This window comes from Octodon degus, unplaced genomic scaffold (genome assembly GCF_000260255.1).
Source record: "Octodon degus isolate 3935 unplaced genomic scaffold, OctDeg1.0 scaffold00076, whole genome shotgun sequence".
NCBI classification, from domain to species: Eukaryota; Metazoa; Chordata; class Mammalia; order Rodentia; family Octodontidae; genus Octodon; species Octodon degus.
The window spans coordinates 380747-401451 of NW_004524652.1; the positions used below are offsets into that span (position 1 = coordinate 380747).

Genomic DNA, 20705 nt, shown 5'->3' on the forward strand with positions numbered 1-20705 from the left:
ACAGAAGGGTTTGTGTAGTTTTGGATACAGAGGGAAGTATAAGAAGAAGGGTGCTTGACATGATCCCATCACCTGACCTTGTGCCTTTGTCCTCAGTGTGTCCATGGAGAGCTCCCTTGCTGAAGCACAGGATGAAATGTTGCAGGTTCTTAAAGAAAAAATGAGGCTTGAAGGACAGCTGGAGGCTTTATCACTAGAGGCCAGTCAGGTAAGTGATATAGGAGTCTTTGATGTGTCCAGTCTGAGAAGAATGTGTGGTTTTTCATTGGATACAGTTTTGTGTGTGTGAGCTGGATCTGGCCACACCTCCTGTGACTCACATTAGTCTCCCTGTGTTGGCAGTGTTGTTAATACACTGGATGAAAGTGACTTGTTTTTCTGAAAGTGGTGTGATGGCTTGGTTCTTCCAGGCACTTCAGGAAAAGGCAGAGCTGCAAGCCCAGCTGGCCGCCTTGCGCACCAGGTTACAGGCCCAGGTGGAGCGTAGCCATAGCAGTCAGCAGAAGCAAGACTCCCTCAGCTCTGAGGTGGACACTCTGAAGCAGTCCTGCTGGGACCTGGAGCGGGCCATGACTGACCTGCAGAACATGCTGGAAGCCAAGAATGCCAGCCTAGCTTCCTCAAACAATGACCTACAGATGGCAGAGGAACAGTATCAGAGATTGATGGCCAAAGTTGAGGACATGCAGAGAAGCATCCTCAGCAAGGACAACACAGGTGAGGCTGGGCTGGAGCTGCTGCTGCTACACCTGATACCTGGCCCACCAGTATACACTCAGGTGGCATTAGCTCATCACTGACATGAGATGTCCTCTTGCTAAAATGAATTCATCTTTGGTTGAATTCATGTGATTCTGTATTTTTTTTTTTTAAATGAACATCCAGGGGAATGAGGTAGGTCTCAGAAACTGGCTTTAGACCCTTGACCATCAGGAGTAATCATTTCCACTCATTCCGCTTCAAAACTCCAGCATTTTGGGACAAGCAGAATGCCTGCATATTCCAAACTTATTCTTGTTTATTTCACATTCTGTTTAAAATATTTACAAATAACACCAAGAGCTGGCTGTTTTGGCACATGTCTGTAATGCCAGGATTTGGGCAGCTGTGGCAGAAGAATCATGAGTTGAAGCCAGCCTGAACTACATAGTGAATTCAAGGCAGGCCTGAACTATATAGCAAGATCCTATCTCCAAAAAGCAACCCCCACCAAAACAACACCTAGGTTCTGGTATAGTGAGCTCCTCCCAGCATTAAGCTCAGTGGTTTGGTCAGGCTGGCTCCTGATAACCCAGAGAAAACAGAATCATGTCAGCTGGTCATGTGCAGAGAGCCCTTGTGCTCGTTTCTACCTGAGCTAATCCCACAATCTCAGGTGTCCCTCAGAGCAGGAAGACTGTGTTCTCTGCTGAGTGTGTTTTAGTAGAGGGGTGGGGGGAAGAGTGAAGGGGGAGAGTAGAGAACAGAGCCTGAGGGGATAGACAGTTCTATCCAGAGCTGTGCAAAGACTGAGTGTAGGGCTATGGGCACGGCTGTGAGGCTGATCGCCCAGAGGACCGTGAGCTACTGTATCAGAGGCTGAGTTCTAACAGCAGAGAAGAGAAAGAGTCTGCTGAGCAGCAAAATACAGTTTTGATAGCTGTTAATTTTTCATACATACATAGTCCAAGGCCAGCCTTAACTACATAGCAAGACCCTGTCTCAGAAAGGAAGGAAAGAAGGAAGATGCAAGAAAGAAAGAAAGCTTCACAGTGAGGAGTGATGTCCCACATATGTAATCCATCACTCAGAAGAATGAGACAAGAGAATCTCTGTGGGCTGGAGATAAAGTTCAGTGGCATAGTGCCTCCCTGGCAAGTGCACGGTCCTGAGTTTAATTCTCAGTACTAAGCAAATAATAATGATGAAGAGGAGGTTCTCTAAGAGTTCAAGGCCAACCTAGGACACATGGCAAGATTCTCTCTCAAACTCAATAAAATAAAGTTTTGAAAAATATCTTCAGAATAATAAATACATTTTTAAGTTTGGGGTATGATTTAAGTGTAAAAATGTAGTCTCTTCAGAGCCACACTTATGGATTTGTTCCTTTGCAATGTGTTTTTGCTGCTTGAATGGCCCAAACCACTGGTGTGCTCAGTGTAAGGTTGCTGTGAACTATTTGTGGAGAAAACATGTTGGTTAGAACTTTGCTCAGCCACTGCAGCTGACTTTGAGTTACTGGCTGTATAAACTTGATGTTAAGGGGTGAGAACAGATATTAAATGAGCTGTCTTTAAACAGCCGTATGTATCCCACTTCTTACCCACCTTATGAGTTCCCATTTTTCTTACCTTGGACTGCCTCAAGTCATAGATTTGCTCTATAAAAATCCCTAGAAGAGGCAGGGTTCATGGCAACCCACTCACACCCTTTCTATCTTTCTCTCTTGGACAGAAGCTTTCTTTGCCCCAGTGAATACATTCTGCTCTTTAAAAAAAAAAAAAAAAAAAAGTCAGAAGTTACACATGGGTTGATGAACATGTGACTGAAGGCTTGCCAAACCCAACCCTGTTCTCCCAGGAGAAGTGGTCTGTATACACCATGCCGCGGTGCCTTTGTAGAACAGTGACTGAGATAGCTAGCTCGACTGTCCCTGCTGTCTGCCTGATAACTCTTCATCAGGTGCCCCGCAGAGCTGTGCACTCTAGTGGTGCTGGTGGCCTGAGCTGGTTATGCTTGCTCCCTTTCAGTGCATGACCTCCGACAGCAGATGGCGGCCCTGCAGAGCCAGCTCCAGCAAGTGCAGCTGGAGCGCACAACGCTGACCAGCAAGCTGCAGGCGTCACAGGCTGAGATCGCCTCTCTGCAGCATGCCCGGCAGTGGTACCAGCAGCAGCTGGCCCTGGCCCAGGAGGCACGGGTCAGGCTGCAGGGTGAGGTGGCCCACATCCAGGTATGGCCCGTGGCTTCCTTCAGTAAGGCAGGCATGTGCTTGTGCCTGGGAACCATGCTTTCATCTAAATTAAAGGAGCATCTTCATGAAAATCTGCTAACTGCAAGTGTGGTCAGCATCCCTCCAGGTCTTCCCTCTGTCACTTTTATAAGAGTTATTCTCTGACCATGCCGGCTGGGTCTCAGGAGTCCCCCACCTGGCCTCTCGACCTTTCCATCCTACATTCAGCACTCAGAGTGGCAGCCTTCCCTTCATAGCTAGGACTGCACCTTGCTGTGGCTACTTAAACCCAGAAGTATACAGACACTAAGTGATTCTTTTTTTGTATAAAGGGTTCAACTTTGGTCCTGAATAGTAGGTTCTTTTTTATTTTACTTTATTTATGTTTTTGAGACAGGATTTTGCTACACATTTTAGCTTGGTCTTGAACTTATTTTGTAGCCCAGGCTGGCCTCGAACTTATAGTGATCCTCCTGCCTCAGCCTCCTCAGTGCTGGAGTTATAGACATTTGCCATCATGCCCAGCTAAGTCATTCTTTTTTGAGGGGCAGGTACTAACAATCAAACTCAGGACCTTGTACTTGCCAGACAGGCACTATGCTGAATAGCTATATCCCCAGCCACTACGTCATTATTATGTGAACTCTTGTTCCAGTTCCCATAGAGGACTTTTCTTTTGTTACTGGTTGCATGCCATGACAGCTTTTGACTCTGCGTATGTGGGAACATGTGTCATTCTGGATGGAGTAGCACTGGTGTGTGCTTGTCAGCATGAGGCTTGTAGCCTCAGGCAGTGTGCTTTGAAGATGAGAGGGAGGAACAGGAACCTGCTGTAATGCTTTGCCCTAAAGCTCAGTGCCTGGAAGAGTACTTTTGGACAGCCTCTGAAAGTTTAACTGTGGGCTTTTTTTTTTTTTAATCCCAGATAAAATATTATAGATTTATTGAAACTTCATTTTTCAGGCCGGCCAAATAGCTCAGAGGATTAAAGTGCCTGCTTAGGCAGACGCAGAGGCTGGGGTTTGATCCCTGGCCTACCACTGGCCCTGCCCTTGGGGCACGCTGAGAAAGCAGTTAAGACTGGGCCTGGTGGCACACGCCTGTAATCCCAGCTATTTCGGAGGCTGAACACAGGTGGATCACTATGAGTCCGATCTATGTAGTGAGACCCTCTAGACCCTTACTAAAATACAGAAAAAAAAAAATTATTTTTCAATTAGAACACATAAAATACCAGCTCCACCAAATGTTCCACTTTCTTTTTTTATCTAGAGTTTACCAATATGTAAAACAGAAGTTTTCTTAAATTTATATTATACTTTTTAAGCCAAAGGACCATGTAGCAAAGTATTATACTCATGTGTACTCGGACATCAGTCATCATACAAATTAATGTACCACAAAGCTTCAGTACATTTAGAGTAAGCAAGATTTTGTTCAAATAAGTCAGAAATGTTATTTAGGAGACAAAAGTAGAGGAGGCACTGAAGGAGGTTGCAATTTGAGAACCTTCCTGCTTGCTTTTGGTGAATTAGAATTAGGGTTTTAGAATAAAGGTGGTTTAGAATTAGGGTTTTCTGGGGGCTGGTGAGATGGCTCAGTGGTCTAAAGCACCTACTTAGAACAAGCTTAGCAAAGCACAGGGACCGCAGTTCAATTCCCCAGAACCACATGCCAGCCAACCCCGCCCCCTGGTGGGCTGAGCTGGCCACACACACACACACACACACACACACACACATAGAATTAGGGTTTTCTTGCCGCTTTGTCCCTGAAGCCATCCCTTGGTTCCCTGTAGCCATCCACAGAGTGAAACACATGAACAGCCTGTAGTCCTTCCCTTCCTTGCTCCAGCAGTTTCTTTGGAGCCCATCCCTCCTCATCACACCTTGTACACTTAATCCTGACACCCACTAGGACTAGAGTTAAGGTAGGAACAGTCTAACCCTGCTGCACCTCACCTCTTTGGGCCCTAGACCCGGGCTGCTTTTCAGGACGATAAGGCAGACTGGAACTGTGGACCCTGGGTATGTGTGGCTACATTCCTTGGTTGGAACAGCTTCACACCCGGGGCTCAGAGGTCCATGGTTGATGGGAGCATGTAGTGTTTGGGGGGCTCTAGCCCAGACTGCAGTCTTGGGGTGAGAACTGACTTCTGGGTGGTTGCCTTGCCTCTTAGGCATGCAGAATCTTTATGGCCCCAGACTGGAGATGGGGCAGCCTGTATGGGTGAGTCCTGCAGTGGTGACAGTCCCAGATGCAGGGGCCAAGAGGGGAAGCTGGTCAGTGTTGATGGGCAGAGAGTCTTACCTTGGTGGCCTGAAACAGGCTGTTTTGCACTTGGTGTCTGAAGTTGAACAGCTTTCTGCCCTCATGTCTGTCTTTGAAGGTTGGACAGATGACCCAGGCTGGCCTTCTGGAGCACCTGAAGCTTGAGAATGTATCCCTATCCCAGCAGCTGACAGAGACACAGCACAGATCCATCAAGGAGAAGGAGCGCATAGCTGTGCAGCTCCAGAGCATCGAGGTGAGAACTGTGGCTGTGGGGGTTTTGGTTTCTGTTTGGCTTTGGTCTCACTGGCAAGTGAGAAAACATATTATCCTTAGTCATAAGCATAAAACATGGGAGCAAGCATAAATGTCTTGTGTGTGTATATGTGTAAGCATGTACATTTCTAAAAGCTGCTTAGGGTCTAAGGACCCCACCCTGTGTTGGAGGTGCGTGCTGGTGGCACTTTCGGCCCCAGGATGCAGAGTGGGTGTGGATGGTCTTTTGTGTCTTGTGTGCTGGGCGATGTGGTGTGTCTTGGTGTGGGCATGTGTGGTTATTTCAAGCACTTCACCTGCATTGCTGGTTAGTCTTCCTATACCGCATGAGCTCTTTGTTACTGCTGCTGTCTGCACGGTCATCTCCATGTAACAGGAAATGCAGTGGCTTTGACCTGAACCTGAAGCCTGCTTGCTTTCTTTATTCAAAAAAAATTTTTGTTTAGTACAGGGAATCAAATTCAAGACCTTGCACTGGCTGCTGAGCTGTGTCATCAGCCCCTGCTTGCTTTTTTTGTACCTGTGAGAACCTGGGTGATTTCTTAGTCATTCTTTTTTTTTTTTTTTTTTGGCGGAACTGGGGATTGAACTCAGGCCCTTGCACTTGCCAGGGAAGCGCTTATTCCACTGAGCCATCTCCCTGGCCCCTTCTTAGTCATTCTGAGCCTAGGTTTCTCTTTTATAAAACAGACAGGAAAACTTATTTAATGTCCTTGTTAGAAAATGTAAAGAAGAAACTAACACTTTTACTTTCTGCTAAGAAGAGTGTTATTCCTGACCGTAGGAAGTCACCCAGGAAGCTTGCTTTTCCTCAGACTTGGCCAGTTTCTCATCTTGCTACTACTCTGCAATTGCTCCTTTTTCCATGAGGAATCACACAGCCAAGGGCTCAGTGTGAAAGGACAGAAAACATTTTGAGGTTTTTTGTTTTTTGTTTTATTTTGTGTGTGTGTGTGTGTGTGTGTGTGTGGCCAGCTCAGCCCACCAGGGGGCGGGCTGGCTGGCATGTGGTGCTGGGGGATTGAACCGTGGTCCCTGTGCTTTGCTAAGCTTGTTCTAAGTAGGTGCTTTAGACCACTGAGCCATCTCACCAGCCCACATTTTGAGTTATTAACTGGTCTTTTTTTCCCTAAGAAACATACCAAGATGCTGGGTATGTCCCATGGTCCCTGTCTCTTACTTTGTTTTATTGAGTGATACGGAGCAGCAGTCGGTCAAAGAGAAAGTTTCATGTACTCCAGGAGGTAGAACATGTTGCCTCTGTTCGTTCATGAAGAACAATACAGAAGCTCATCCATCCCTTGAACTCAGTTCTTCTTTTCCCTGAGCCTGGGTCTAGCTATTACCAAGGCTGGTCTCAACCTTGTGGACTCAGGTGATCTTCCTGTCTCAGCCTTCTAGGCTGCTGGGACTGCAGGTGCATACCACTGTGCCAGGTAGATCCCCCTTCTCAACACTGGGTGTTTGCCTGCTCCTCCCTTGGGTCAGGCTCATGCTAGCAGTCACCCTGTAGCAAGTGGGGTGCCCCCATACTTAGCATTCGTACATAGGATAGAGATATGAACCAAAAGGCTTGCAGTGCAACAGGTTTCCTTAATCCTAGGCTGCTATTGATGACCTGCTTTTTAAAAAATATTGTTTCGGGGCTGGTGAGATGTCTCAGGGGTCTAAAGCACCTACTTAGAACAAGCTTAGCAAAGCACAGGGACCACGGTTCAATCCCCCAGCACCACATGCCAGCCAGCTCTGCCCCCTGGTGGGCTGAGCTGGCCACATACACACACACACACACACACACACACACACACACAAATAAATAAATTTAAAAAAAAATAAATATTGTTTTCGGGGGGGGCCAGGGAGATGGCTCATTTGAATAAGCGCTTGCCTAGCAAGCTCAAGGGCCTGAGTTCAATCCCCGGTTCCGCCAAAAATAAATAAATAAATAAATATAAATAAATAAAGGAAGGCTTACTAAATAAAAATAAAAAATATTGTTTCCTGGGCCCAGGCTGACATGTTGGATCAGGAAGCAGCCTTTGTGCAGATTCGGGAAGCAAAGACAATGGTGGAGGAAGATCTCCAGAGGAGGCTGGAAGAGTTTGAGGGTGAACGAGAACAGCTACAGAAGGTGGCTGACTCAGCAGTGGCCTTGGAGCAGCAGCTGGAACAGGCAAGTAGCTGCCACAGCCCTTCAACCAGGCACACAGAGGCCCAGTAGAGGATGATCATGACATCCAGGGTGCACACCATCCCAATATGCACAGCCACGGCTACCTGCCACCAGCCTGTGTAGCAGCCTCTCCTGTCAGGCCACATCAGCAGTATGAGTTGTGCTGGGTTGTCTGCTGAAGATGCATAAAAGGTCACCATCAGACCAGAGAGGCCAGGTTTCCCTCTGTTCATGCCTTGGATGCAAAATTTTGCTCTTTTGTTTGCTTATTTTTTGAGAACGGGTCTCCTAATCTAGTTTAGGCTGAAACTTGAATTCACTGTATAGCCCAGGCTAGCCTAAAACTCATGGCAGTCCTTCTACCTCAGCCTCCTAGAGTTGGGATTACAAGTATGCAGCACCATGCCTATCCAGAATTTTGTTTTAAAAAGATCCTTCAAAGAGTCCATCACACACACACACACACACACACACACACACACACACACAAAAAGAGTCCATCACAGTTATTTAGATCTTGAACAGGGAAAAACGGGTGCATTGTCAACTTAGGGGCAAAGGCAGCAGGATAAGCTTACCCCTGTTTGCAGGTGAAACTGACTCTACAGCAGCGAGACCAGCAGCTTGTGGCACTGCAGCAGGAGCACCTGGGCCTTGTAAAACAACTCACTGCAGCACAGGAGACCCTGCAAGCCCGGGAACAGTCCCTCAATGAGCTACATACCCGCCACGATGAGCTACAGGCACAGCTGGAGGAGCTGCAGGGGGAGGCTGCCACCAGGGAGGACACAGTCCGCTTCCTGCAGAATGAAAAGATTGTCTTAGAGGTGGCTCTTCAGGCAGCCAGGAGTGGTGAGGAGGAGCTTGACCGAGGAACAAGGCACTTGGAAGAAAGCACCAAGGAAACGTCAGGACTTTTAGAGCAGCTGAGACAAGAGCTGGCCATCAAGTCCAGCCAGGTAACCAGCCACTGTGTCATGATCACCCTCCTGTGGATGCATTCTTTTGTAAACATAGGTGACAATGGGAGAATTCTGTAGAGCATGGATCCCAGTAGCTCATGCTCTGCCCCAACCCCAGCTAGGCTTCTGGATGAGAAGAAACCAGAACTGGGAACCTGAGTTTGGTTTGGAGCTTTTAAAAGTCATCTGCCAGGAAATAACCAGCTTTTGTCAGCTTAGGATGTAGACCTGAGCCTAGGGAGAAGCTATAAGAAATTTGGTTTCCTGGCCTGAGATAAGGTACAGGGAGGGGCAGACATGCCTGCCAGTACTGTGGTCTCAGTACTGGCAGGCATGTCCCAGTACTGAGACCACCGCCAGGCAGGACATACCTGGCAGGAGCCAGTAGACTAACAGTGCAACACAGCTGGTGTAGACAAGTGTGTTTAAAAAGTCTAGACAAGGGGCCGGGGAGATAGCTCAGTTGAATAATCACTTGCCTGGCAAGCTCAAGGGCCTGAGTTCAATCCCCGGCTCCGCCAAAAAAAAAAAGTCTAGACAGAGCAAAGAAGGATATATAAGAAGTAGAATTAGCATCAGGCAGTGGCTCAGTCTTTACGTCTCACTCCACAGAGTCAAGTGTAAGAGGGACTCTGATCCATTTCCCATGGAGTGTCCATTTAGAAGGGTCATCAGGGTTCTCTGCTGACTGGTAGCTGCACAAGACAGTATTGGTGGTATCAGGATTTTATCTGCATTGTTACTGACAAAGCTGCTTCTAGGTTCCCTTGGGTCATGATGATTTTCCTAAAGAGATAGAAGGTAGAAGGGTGATGTTACTGTCATCTTTGGCCACTTTCTTCCCAATTCTGAAGTATCTTCTGACCTAAGAATCAGAAGCAACCTAGTGAGGAAATAAAGCTGTGCCCCAACCACTAGCCTGCCCGGGCATCAGTCCCCATGGCTGTCACTGGCATGTATGCTTGTCCTTGGGCATCACTGAGACTATCCTGTCCACATGGTTCCCCTTGGCCTGGGTCCATTTCTTCTACCCTTTCTATGGAACTGCACAGAGTCAGGGCCTGTGACAGGATGCCTTGAAGCGGGTAAGTGAAGTCTCTAGAACAACTTCGGTCTTCCTTGTATGGTTCCTGGCAGAGAAGCTTAGAACCCTTTTAAGGAAAAAGGGTTTGCTCCTCACTGTGCCTGAATGATTCCAAGGGCTCATGTGGATCATGTTCTGGTCTTAAAGGAGGAATCAGACAAACAGGGGGCCTGCCCATTAGCTCAGTTCTTTTAAGTGGTTGCTTCAACAAAGCATTCAGGCTCAGGTTGCTGTGGTTCAATCTCAACTCAAGCCAGCCAAACCTGCCCTGAGGTCATTCCACGCCAAAAAAAAAAAAAAAAATCCTTCTACCATTTTTGGGGCCAGGGAGATGGCTCAGTGAAATAAGCGCTTCCCTGGCAAGCGCAAGGGCCTGAGTTCAATCCCCGGTTCCGCAAAAAAAAAAAAAAAAAAAAAAACAGAAACAAGCTGTTCCCCAACTGAGACAGATGTGTCCATGCCAGATGGGCACACTAACCCTGCATCCCCAGGACAGTGACCGAGATGCACATACTGACCCCGTATCCTCAGGACATGACCTATATACGTGTGCTGACCCCTGAATCTCTAATACAGTGACTCAAGTGGAATATTGACCCCTGCACCCCTCCAGTAGTGACCCAGCTGGGTGTGCTGATCCCTGCACCCCCAAGACAGTTAACAAGATGGGCATGATGACTGCTGTAGTCTTAGGGTGATGACCCAAAATCAGCACAGTGACCTGAATCCCAGAGCAGTGACTCACTCAGACACTCATCCCACATCTTCAGGACAGTGACCCAGGCAGGGGCACTTACGCAGACCAGTTGCTGCATGGTGAACAAGGTTTTACTGTAGTGGCTTTAGGAGGCTATCATGCATAGTGCATCTATCACTTAGCACAGACCTGCGCCTTCTTCACTGTTTGTCGTGAGGGCCTCGTGGTATCACTCGGCTTCTTCAGAAGCAAGTTCACATGGCTGGGTGCAGCTTGGTGAGGCTCTGGGAGGCTGCTGGGCCTGGGGACCGGCATGCTGAGGTTCCTGGGACTCAGCCTCATTGCTCCTGTACATGGTGTTTGTGTCTATCTTTGTGCCACAGAGGCAAACCGGAGAACTATAGCAGATGCATGGTCCAGGGAAAGAAGGAGGTTTCTTCTCAGCCGTTCCAGGGAGAGCTATTGACACCTGGTCCAGAGCCCTGCCTCTGCACCTACCCCTGTCTGGGTGCTGTTGCCTGATAAGGAAGAGGGGGTATGGGGCTGTGTCCGGTCTGCCTGGGCCCTCAGCCTGTGTGGGGTTTCTTCTTTGTGCTACCAGAGCACAGGCCTCCTCAACCCCTGAGGCCACCTGTGTGCAAACCTGTCCCATAGGTGGAGCACCTGCAGCAGGAGACGACCTCCGTGAGAAAGCAGACCCAGAAGGTGAAGGAGCAGTTCCTTCAGCAGAAGGTGGGATTTGATTTCTTTCAAGTGAAACATGTCAGGTGTGGGCCTGTCTTTTGGCTTTGGTGGAATGAAGTTGCTCGGGAGGATGGAAGGATCCGGGTCCTCTGTACTTCCCATCATGGTCTGTGAGGTCAGCGTGGCCCTCTGTGGGCCATGCGATGGGCCATGTGTCACTAGGGTGCTTTTCCCAACACCCTGTTGCTGCCACTCCAGAGAGCCACATGTATTGAATATCATACATCTTTATCACTGTGCAGGTTGTTGTCTGCCATGTGAAATATCTTTGAAAAGTGATTGCTGTGATCCAACATTACAAAGGATTATTTTCCTCCAAAGGCATGAGATACAGATTTTGTGTGCAGAGGTGGTGTTTTCTGCAGAGGTCCTTGATCCACATTCCTCACTAAGGCCTACTCAGGTGCCCCTCAAGGCTGCAAAGGGAAGCTGTGCTTTTAAGTGTTTTGGTTTGTCACTTAGCAGCCTAGAAGGGAAGACCTTTTGGAGCCATGCAGCCCACTGCCCAAGAAGGGCTACTGGGTCCCTCTGGTAGATAAGGGGCCCCCTGTTGGGCCCAGGTCATTAGGATGCTGCCTTCCTGGTACAGAGCAATGGGCTGCCCCAGTGGGAAATGTCTTAGATTGGATGAAATACATTGTGTTTAACTCAAAAGTTACGCTCTAGCTGAATGGTAAACGAGTTGTTTAAGCCAGTGTGCCTGGGTGAGGCTTCGCTGGGTGCCAACTCTAGTGAGTGTTGTATGCAGGTGATGGTGGAGGCCTACCGGCGGGATGCTTCCTCCAAAGACCAGCTCATCAGTGAGCTGAAGACCACAAAGAAGCGGCTGGACTCAGAGATGAAGGAGCTGAGGCAGGAGCTAATCAGGCTGCAGGGGGAAAAGAAGGCCGTGGAGGCAGAGCACTCACATTTGAAGAAGGAGGTGTCCATGACCCACCAGCAGATGGCTGACCTCCAGGAGCACCTCCAGTCAGCGCAGAAGCAGCAGGATGAGATGGAGACACGCCTGCAGGTCTGTGTGAAGCATGTTGGGCACGGTTTCCTCTATGCAGCGAACAGTTGGTGGCAGTGGTGCTGGTCTGGGGTGGAGCGCATATAGAACTCTGTGTGTCACCGTGAGACTCACAACGTAGAGAGGACCAAAAAGTTCAGCAAAGGAAGGGAACAGGATGCCCATCATTCAGCGGCTTGCAGTGGGGCGCAGAAGGGTCCTGGGAATCGAAGCAGGTTCACCAGGGAGGCAGATTTCCTGCTAACCTTCCCTACTGCGCCTCTCGTGCTCTAAACACAGGGATAGGAACTCCACAGACTTTAATTTGTCAAAGGCAGATATTGGTAGCAAGTGATTTTGTACTTCTCATGTGCCATTTTCCTTTGAAGTCTTTGCAGTTCAACAAAGAGCAGATGGTCACTCTTACAGAGGCCAATGAGGCGCTAAAGGAACAAATAGACGTGCTGCAGCAAGAGGCCAAAAAGTGAGTGCACACTGTGTGTCCTTGGTCACGAGTGAGGAGAACTAACCTGCCTTTGGAAAGGTCACTGGGGGCACTCAGATCTAAGTGTGAAGCTCCACTAACATTGACCTTGAAGACTTGCTTTTTTTACAAAATAGTCCTGGAGTTTCTTCCTTTTTTTTTTTTTTTTTTTTTTTTTTTTGTTAGGCAGGGTCTTGCTGTATAGTTCAGGCTAGCTTTAAGTTCATTATGTAGCCCATGCTGGCCTTGAATTTGTGGCAGTCTTCCTCCTCAGCCTCCTGAGTACTGGGATCACAGGTGCATGCCACCATGCCCAGCCTTAATTCTTTTTGATGGTTCTATGGATCTATCCTAGGGCTTTGTGCTTGTTAAGTTGTCTCTCTACCAAAAGTCATACCCACAGCCCAGACACCCCATTCCTATTTATTTTTTAAACTTTTATGCACATACTCGTGGCAACATTTCCTTACTTCTTGTTCCCTCCTGGGGCAACACAGTGGTATTCATCCTGCACCCCATTTTGTGTTCATGTAGCCCTGAACATAGGCCTTTAGAGTCACATGCATATGTGCTTGTGCATACATGTGCAGGGAGCCTTTGGGGCTTTTTTAAAAATATATTTAGTATAGGTTCTACAGTGTCTCACTACATAGATTGGACTCGTAGTGATCCTCCTGTTTCCGCCTCCCAAGGGCTGGGATTATAGGCACGTGCCACCACACCCTTTGGGACTTTTTACCCACACACTGTGTCCATTGCTTCTTGTCTCTTTTGTTGAGTGCTTTCTTCATAAACCTGGTCATGGGGTTTTCAGCTAACCTACATGAAGAACAAAGGTGAGCTGTTTGGTAGGAGCAGACTGTTACTCTGCCCTCAAGAAGTCTTTTCAGAACTGCTCCAGGTCACACCACCTGCCTGGCAAGTGCAAGGTTATAAGTTCAATTCCCAGTACCCAAAAAAACCCCAACTGCTCTAGGAGGAAGGCAGGTCTGGCAGACATGGCTGAAACTCACAAAGCACTGGCTTCTTCTCTGGCTTTCCAGAGGTACCTGCCACGGTGCTCCTTCCCCTCCCAAAGCCATGAGGACAGGCACTTACCTGCTGCCTGCCCTTATGTTCTCCTTGGCATCCAGGCTAGGGTACATGTCAGGATAGGGATAAGCCTGGGTCTGACTCCTGCCTAGCCTTTAAGGGTGAATGCAGTGTCATTCGCTGGCCCTTGGTGCTGTGCTCAGGAAGCTGGGTGATAGCATTGGAGCTCAGCTGCCTTCTCTATCTCCTTCATCATGTCCCAGGGCCATCACAGAGCAGAAGCAGAAGATGAAACAACTGGGCTCAGATCTGACCAGTGCCCAGAAGGAAATGAAGAACAAACACAAAGCTTATGAGAATGCTGTGAGCATCCTCAGCCGCCGTTTGCAGGAGGCTCTGGCTGCCAGAGAGGCTGCAGATGCAGAGCTGAGCCAGCTCAGAGCCCAGAGCACCAGCGGTGGCAGTGACCCTGTCCTACATGTAGGTAAACGCTGCCTCATCCATCAGAGCTGCAGAGACTCTGAGTGTAGGTCAAAGACTTTTTATTTTAATTTGGTACAGGGTCTTGCTATGCAGTTTAGACTCATAGTGATCCTCCTGTCTCAGCCTCCCCAGTGCTGGGATTACAGTTGTGCGCCACCAGTCCTGGTTTCAGGGCTGGCATGGCGTGCCTGGTGTTCTGGGGCCAGCATGGTGTGCAGTACCAGCTATCAAACTCAGGTCCTTATACTCACGAGGTAGGCACTTAGACTACTGAGCTATCTCCCCAACCCAGGGCAAGGACGTTTTACAAATTTTGCAAACATTTTCTCCCTCTAAACCCATCTAAAAGAATGTATGTATGTATGTATGTATGTATGTATGTATGTATGTATTTATAGTACCACTGGTATCAGTAGTGACTTGTGCATGTATCCATAGCCTTGTTGGCTCTGGGCAGTGTGCACTGGCAACCTGTTCTCACTGAGAAGTCTCCTTGATGTGGAACAACCCTGTGCAAGGTGCAAGTAGGACCTGCCCTGCACTCTGACCTGGCCATGTAGCCTAAGCCTTGGGCTGTGGACAGAGGACAGACTAAGTGAGGGTGGGCTACAGGGAACTGGGCCAGTGCGTGGCAGGAGGAGGAGGCCCTAGAGAGACAAATAGGGCATTGTAGAATGCATTGGTCTCTCAAGTACCCCAAGGAGAAACTGTGGCAGGAGTTAGGAAAAGAGCTAAGTTCAGGTGGAAGCTGTTTGCCTGACTGGCAAATGACCCAAAGAACAACAGAAGGGGCATTTATTTATACCTTTGCAACGTTAGTGTCATGTAACACAAGGTTGCCTAGTGACTAATAGCTGGCATTGACCAGGTAGGATGCTTTTTCAAGACTGAGGTAACTTGACTGCTTTCGGCAATCTGGCCTTGTCCTGCCCTCCTACATATAATCAACTTCCAGCTTTAGCCGCTCCTAACAGCATTTTAGGTGGGAGGAGCTCAGGCTTGGCCTTGCCAGTAATGAAGCTGAGACAGCCACCTGTGGAGCTGCTCCCATCCTCGGCTGTCCTGGACGTTGGCGGGGAATGGTTAGGACAGGAAGGTGAAGAGCTAGGCAGGAGGCAGCATTGATTCTGCCAGTGTCTCAGAGGTGGCAAGAGCAGGATGCAAAAGAGGCCACCAGTAGCAGTGCAAGTAGGCTGCAGCATGGATAGGTGTGGGCTTCATGGAGGAGAGGTGGCATTGAGGTCTGCATGAGTCATAGGAGGGTTGATGAGAAAGCCTCAGAAGGGCACTGGGGTGGGAACTGTGGCCAGAGTCACCCTCCTGTTTCTATCTGTTAGAATGGACGGTGCTATGTCTACGGGTGCGGGAGGCCCTGGGGTAGAGGGGCACCTGGTGCTTACAGAGGCCCCAGTGTCCCTATACCAGCCTTGCTGGCAAGAAATGGCACGTGTGTGGCCATGCAGCCTTCACGTGCAGAGCCTTACAGTCCCCACATCATTGCCAGCTTTGAATCTCACTGTCTTTTACTAGAAGGGGTTACATTCTTCCTGAGTAAGTTTGTTTGCATTACTTCGGTTATCCATCTTCATTGTGTTTATTTTTCTTTATTCTTTATGTTTTTTGCTTGTTATGGGCTTTATTTGGTTGTTCGTTTGTTTGTTTGTGACCAGGTCTTAATGGCCTTGAATTTACTTTGCTGGCCTCATACTCACTGTGATTCTCCTGCCTCAGTTCCTAAGTGCTGGCATTTTAGGCATGTGCTGCCAAGCTTGGCTTGCCCTTGTATTTCTCATGAGAAATCTTCCTGTCTCCTGTCCTCTTAAAGAGTCCATGAGTTGGAAACGACTGTCTCATAATAGTGGTGCTTCCTTCTTCAATTGAGTAAATATTCCTCCCTTAGTGACCTTACAAAATATCAGGGGTTGGGTATGATGGGGAATACCTGTAATCCTTGCTACTTGCGAGGCTGAGGCAAGAGGATCTCAACTTTGACAGCAGCCTGGAGTGTTCAGCAGGACTTTGCCTTAGAATAAAAGAAAGTAAAGAGGGGCCGGGGAGATGGCTCAGTGGAATAAGCGCTTCCCTGGCAAGCACAAGGGCCTGAGTTCAATCCCCGGTTCCATCAAAAAAAAAAAAAAAAAAAAGAAAGTAAAGAATATGGCTCTGTGGTGGAGCACTTGCTTAGCATGCACAAGGCCTTGGGTTCAATCTGTTAAGTACTGCAAAAAAAAAAAAAAAAATTGAAGGAGCACCTACTCAGTGGTCATCTTCCCTGTTTAAAATATCTGTTCTTTAATCTTTGGACCAGCTAGTAAGGCAGAGAGTCTGCAGCTGAGGATAGTCATGGGTTCAGTCTGTAGTGTTACCATGTGTTTTTGACCCTCAGTCAGAGGAAATCAGAGCAAGTTGAGACTGAAATCTTCCTCAGGAGGTAATTGAATGGTACTGGGGGAATGCTTAGGACAGGACCTACACAGTAGTGGCAGCAAGCGTGTGCTTGGTGTATGTATGTGCATATGTGCTAGCATGTGTGAACATGTATGTGTTGTGTTTCTGATACTAAGTGCAGTTTATGCACCATACTGCTAATTGGACTTTTTTCTGTATTTCTAGACCATTTACTATTTAATTAAAAGATCCATTGTCTGTGCAGAGAGTATCTGTTTGTGTCATAGTGTAAAAGTGCCATGCTTAGCAACCTCAGACCCTTTCACAAGAGGAAATAGATGAGAGCATGATCGGCACATGGTCAGGCAGCTTGCTTCAGACCTGGAGGTTCGTAAGAGGTGTGGGGCAAGGACCCATCATGGGTTGGTGACCAGACGCACTGCCCCATCTACTGTAGGAGAAGATCCGGGCCCTGGAGGTGGAGCTGCAGAGTGTAGGCCACAGCAAGTTGCTATTGGAAAAGGAGCTTCAGGAGGTGATTGCCATGACAAGCCAGGAGCTGGAGGAGTCCCGGGAGAAGGTGCTAGAGCTGGAGGATGAGGTAATGCTGCATTGTGCCTGGCACAGAGCATGTTGGCAAGGCAGACTATGCCCAGCACTCTACAGGGGGTAAAGACAGTGATAGCCATTGATATCCACTGGAATGGCCTCTGGGATTCATACTGGAAACTTCTTCCCAGGTAGAAGACTGATTTCAAACAAGAAAGCCAACTTGAACCTTTAAAAGAACTTAGAGCAAGAAGCAGTTCTAGCTTCAGTGACACATACTCCAGCTCAGTGCTTATAGCCATGGTGGCCCCTGGCTCCCTCACTGCCTTCCCAGCTCCTCCATCATGGCCACCAGGGGGCTGGTCATCCTTCTAGGGCTCCCTGCTCTGCTTAGCTCTCTGCCCTATCTTGGAATGTGTTACTGAGACCAACCCATTTCAAGCTCATCTGTGCAGTGGCTGCACTGGCAGTGCAGTCCCTGGACCCTGTTCCTGAGAAGCCATAGTCCCTGTAGAGCTGCTGCCATGGCCACTACAGCCTCCCTCACACTTTGAGGGCCATATGTGCTGGCTTTACTGCCAGTTTCCTTCTGAAAACCACCCTCCTGTTTCTGGAAGTGTGATGATACTATGCGGCATGGCAGGTCATTTTGGTCCTGTTGATGTTTTAGCTTCAAGAGTCCAGAGGCTTCAGAAAGAAGATAAAGCGCTTGGAAGAGTCAAATAAGAAGTTGACTCTCGAGCTGGAACATGAAAGAGGGAGGCTTACAGGCCTCGGGCAGGCCAACGCGGCCCTGCGGGAGCACAACAGCATCTTGGAGACAGCGCTCGCTAAGAGGGAGGCCGACCTGGTGCAACTGAACCTCCAGGTATTCAGACCCAGGGACTGGGACAGTGAGAACTGGTGGGCTGAGTGTCACACACATCACATTTCCAGGAGCCCTCAGGGAAACACGGGCTCCTTGTCTTAGAGAGGAAGAAACAAACAAAAGCTCAGAGAATCTGGTTAGCTCAATCCTGGAGGGGTAGAGTGGGAAGCTCTGCTTGTGAAACTGGAGATCACTCCTTACGTTTGAGTGGTGAGCCTTCCAGGGCAGGCAGACTTGTCTTCCAGTCCTAGGCAGTGGATGTTCACCTGTACCCTCACCTGGTGTCAGATCTAGACCACAGCAATCGTAGCCGGACTGTTCTTAGTTCCTAGGTTCCACATCTTCTCTGGCCCAAGAGAAGTCTAGCATTTCTGGGAGTCTTCAAGAGAGTGAGAGAGGGCCACATTGTCCTCCCTTATCCTTCCAGAGAGCATTTTCTTCACCCCGGTTCCTACCACTCCTGTGCTGCCACACCTGATGGCATTTGTGGTTGTAACCCAACATACCTGCATCAGTGGGACCAACTAACCGTACCCAGGACATCAGGTGCCTGCTGTCACGGCAGGGTCGCCCTTACTTCAGCGTCCCCTCTGCAGTGCCCTTGGTGCGTGTGCTCAGCCTGCAGGGCATCCTGCACACTGCCCGTTGCGGGCTCTGCAGGTTCCTGCAGTGGTGCCCCCTTCCCACCCTTCTGCAATGTGCTGTAGGTGCAGGCAGTTCTGCAGCGCAAAGAGGAAGAAGACCGCCAGATGAGGCAGCTTGTCCAGGCCCTGCAGGCCTCTCTGGATAGAGAAAAGCTGGAAGTGAGCAGCCTCAAGGAGCAGGTACGTGGCCAGCTCCCACTCACAGCTCTCAGGGTCCTGGGAGGCACCTCTCGAGCTCTGCTCCTTTCAGGGCTCTACTCCCGAGAACATTGTTGTCCACGCTGTGGTGATGACAGGCTGATGGAGATCTGGCACTGGTCAGGGGACTGTGCATCAGATTAGATGGCCATTCAGTCATGTGGCTTGGAGGGGATGGGCCGAGCACATAAATCTCTGTTAGGAGCAGATGTCCATGTCCTGCAGTGCTGAGTTAGACACGCACACCCTCCGTATGGGTGACATGCAATTAAGAAAGATGCTTCTGGCTATTTTGTGTAGGAGCCAACTGCAGCATGCTGTGGCACAGGCCTTTTTCTTCATTGGTATCTGAGCTTCCTCCTGAAATTTTATTTTTACCTTAAAAGGCATAAATAGGTACATGCCTATAGTATCTGCTATTCAGGAGACTAACACAGAATTGCAAGTTCAAGGCCAGCCTAGGCAACTTAGCAAGACCCTGTCCCAAAATAAAAACATCAAAAGGGCTGGGGATATAGTGGTAGAATGCTTGCCTAGCATACAAAATACTCTGAGCTAGTACCACAAAAATAAGAAATAACTAGGAAATGTATAAGTAAAAGTGTTGGGGGAAATAAATGATGTGACTTTGATTTCTTTCTTCTTTTTCTTTTTTTGAATTTTAGTCTTTTCTTTTTTTTTTAATTATTTATTTTTATTTGTGTGTGGGTGGGTGGGTGTGTGTGTGTGTGTGGGTGGGTGTGTGTGTGTGTGTGACCAGCTCAGCCCACCAGGGGGCGGGGCTGGCTGGCATGTGGTGCTGGGGGATTGAACCGCGGTCCCTGATGCCTTGCCAAGCTTGTTCTAAGTAGGTGCTTTAGACCACTGAGCCATCTCTCCAGCCCTTTTGTTTGTTTTTGGTACCAGGAATTGAACTCAGGACCTTGTGCATGCCAGGCAGGCGCTTAAGGTGCTGAGCTATCTCCCTACTATATCCCCAGTCCTGATGTGTAAGAGTTCTTTTAAATAAAGTGCTATCAGACAAGAAAACTGATTTTTTTTTTTTTTCTGAACTGGAGATTGAACTCAGGCCCTTGCACTTGCCAGGCAAGTGCTTATTCTACTGAGCCATCTCTCCGGCCCCTTTTTTTGTTGTTGTTGTTGTTGTTGGGTTTTTTGGTTTTGTTTTGTTTTTCAGAATTTGCAGAACTGGGGATTGAACTCAGGCTGTTATGCTTGCCAAGCAAGCACTTATTCTACTGAGCTGTCTCCCCAGCCCAAGAAAACTAAATTATTTAAAAAGGAATTTTTTTTTTAATTATTGGTTTGTTTGATTTTAGTTATTTTCTTTTTTTTTTCTGAGACAGTGTCTTGCTATACATTTCAGGCTGGCCTTGAGCTCACTCTGCAGCCCAGGCTGATCTTGAACTCACAGTGATTTTCCTGTTTCAGCCTCCCAAGTGCTAGGATTACAGGCATGTGACACCATACCTGGATATTTTTTAGTTTTTTTGAAACAGGGTTCAGCCCAGGCTGACCCCAGACTAATGATCTTCCTGCATCAGAGTGCTGGGATTACAAGAGTGTACCATCTTACCCACCTAAATGTTTTGGGTTTTTTGGGGTTTTTTTGTTTTTTCAAAGTTTTATTGATAAACAGATAGCTATGAGACAGTTTCAAATCAAATCGGAAGTACAGTTTCAACAAATAATACACTGCATATATTCTTCTCAGTGGTTAATTGCTGTACAAGATGCGGACCTGTGATCCTATTTACAAACACCACTAGAACAAATCACTCCATTCACCAAGAGAATGCAACTATACATCTATCCCAGCCTCTTTGAATACGCAGATACAAAATGGACATTCATCTGTATACCCCATTTTTTCTAAGTTCCGTTATTGAATATTATAGGTGTGTAAACTCAGCAAAATATTCTAAAAGA

At 48.1% G+C, this 20705-nt stretch overlaps 1 protein-coding gene across 5 annotated transcripts in view; it reads left to right on the top strand.

Moving 5' to 3' along the window:
- Golga3 (golgin A3) overlaps positions 1-20705 on the top strand; it is a 55427-nt gene that overhangs the window by 16582 nt on the left and 18140 nt on the right. For all 5 annotated transcript variants that reach the window (XM_023720496.1, XM_023720498.1, XM_023720495.1 and 2 more), the window contains exons 6-18: positions 97-208; positions 411-717; positions 2730-2932; positions 5322-5459; positions 7491-7652; positions 8243-8611; positions 11050-11127; positions 11888-12151; positions 12520-12614; positions 13910-14126; positions 16975-17118; positions 17737-17934; positions 18642-18758. In XM_023720496.1, the coding sequence (XP_023576264.1) occupies positions 97-208; positions 411-717; positions 2730-2932; positions 5322-5459; positions 7491-7652; positions 8243-8611; positions 11050-11127; positions 11888-12151; positions 12520-12614; positions 13910-14126; positions 16975-17118; positions 17737-17934; positions 18642-18758 (2404 nt within the window). The remainder of the gene's footprint in view (positions 1-96; positions 209-410; positions 718-2729; positions 2933-5321; positions 5460-7490; positions 7653-8242; positions 8612-11049; positions 11128-11887; positions 12152-12519; positions 12615-13909; positions 14127-16974; positions 17119-17736; positions 17935-18641; positions 18759-20705) is intronic.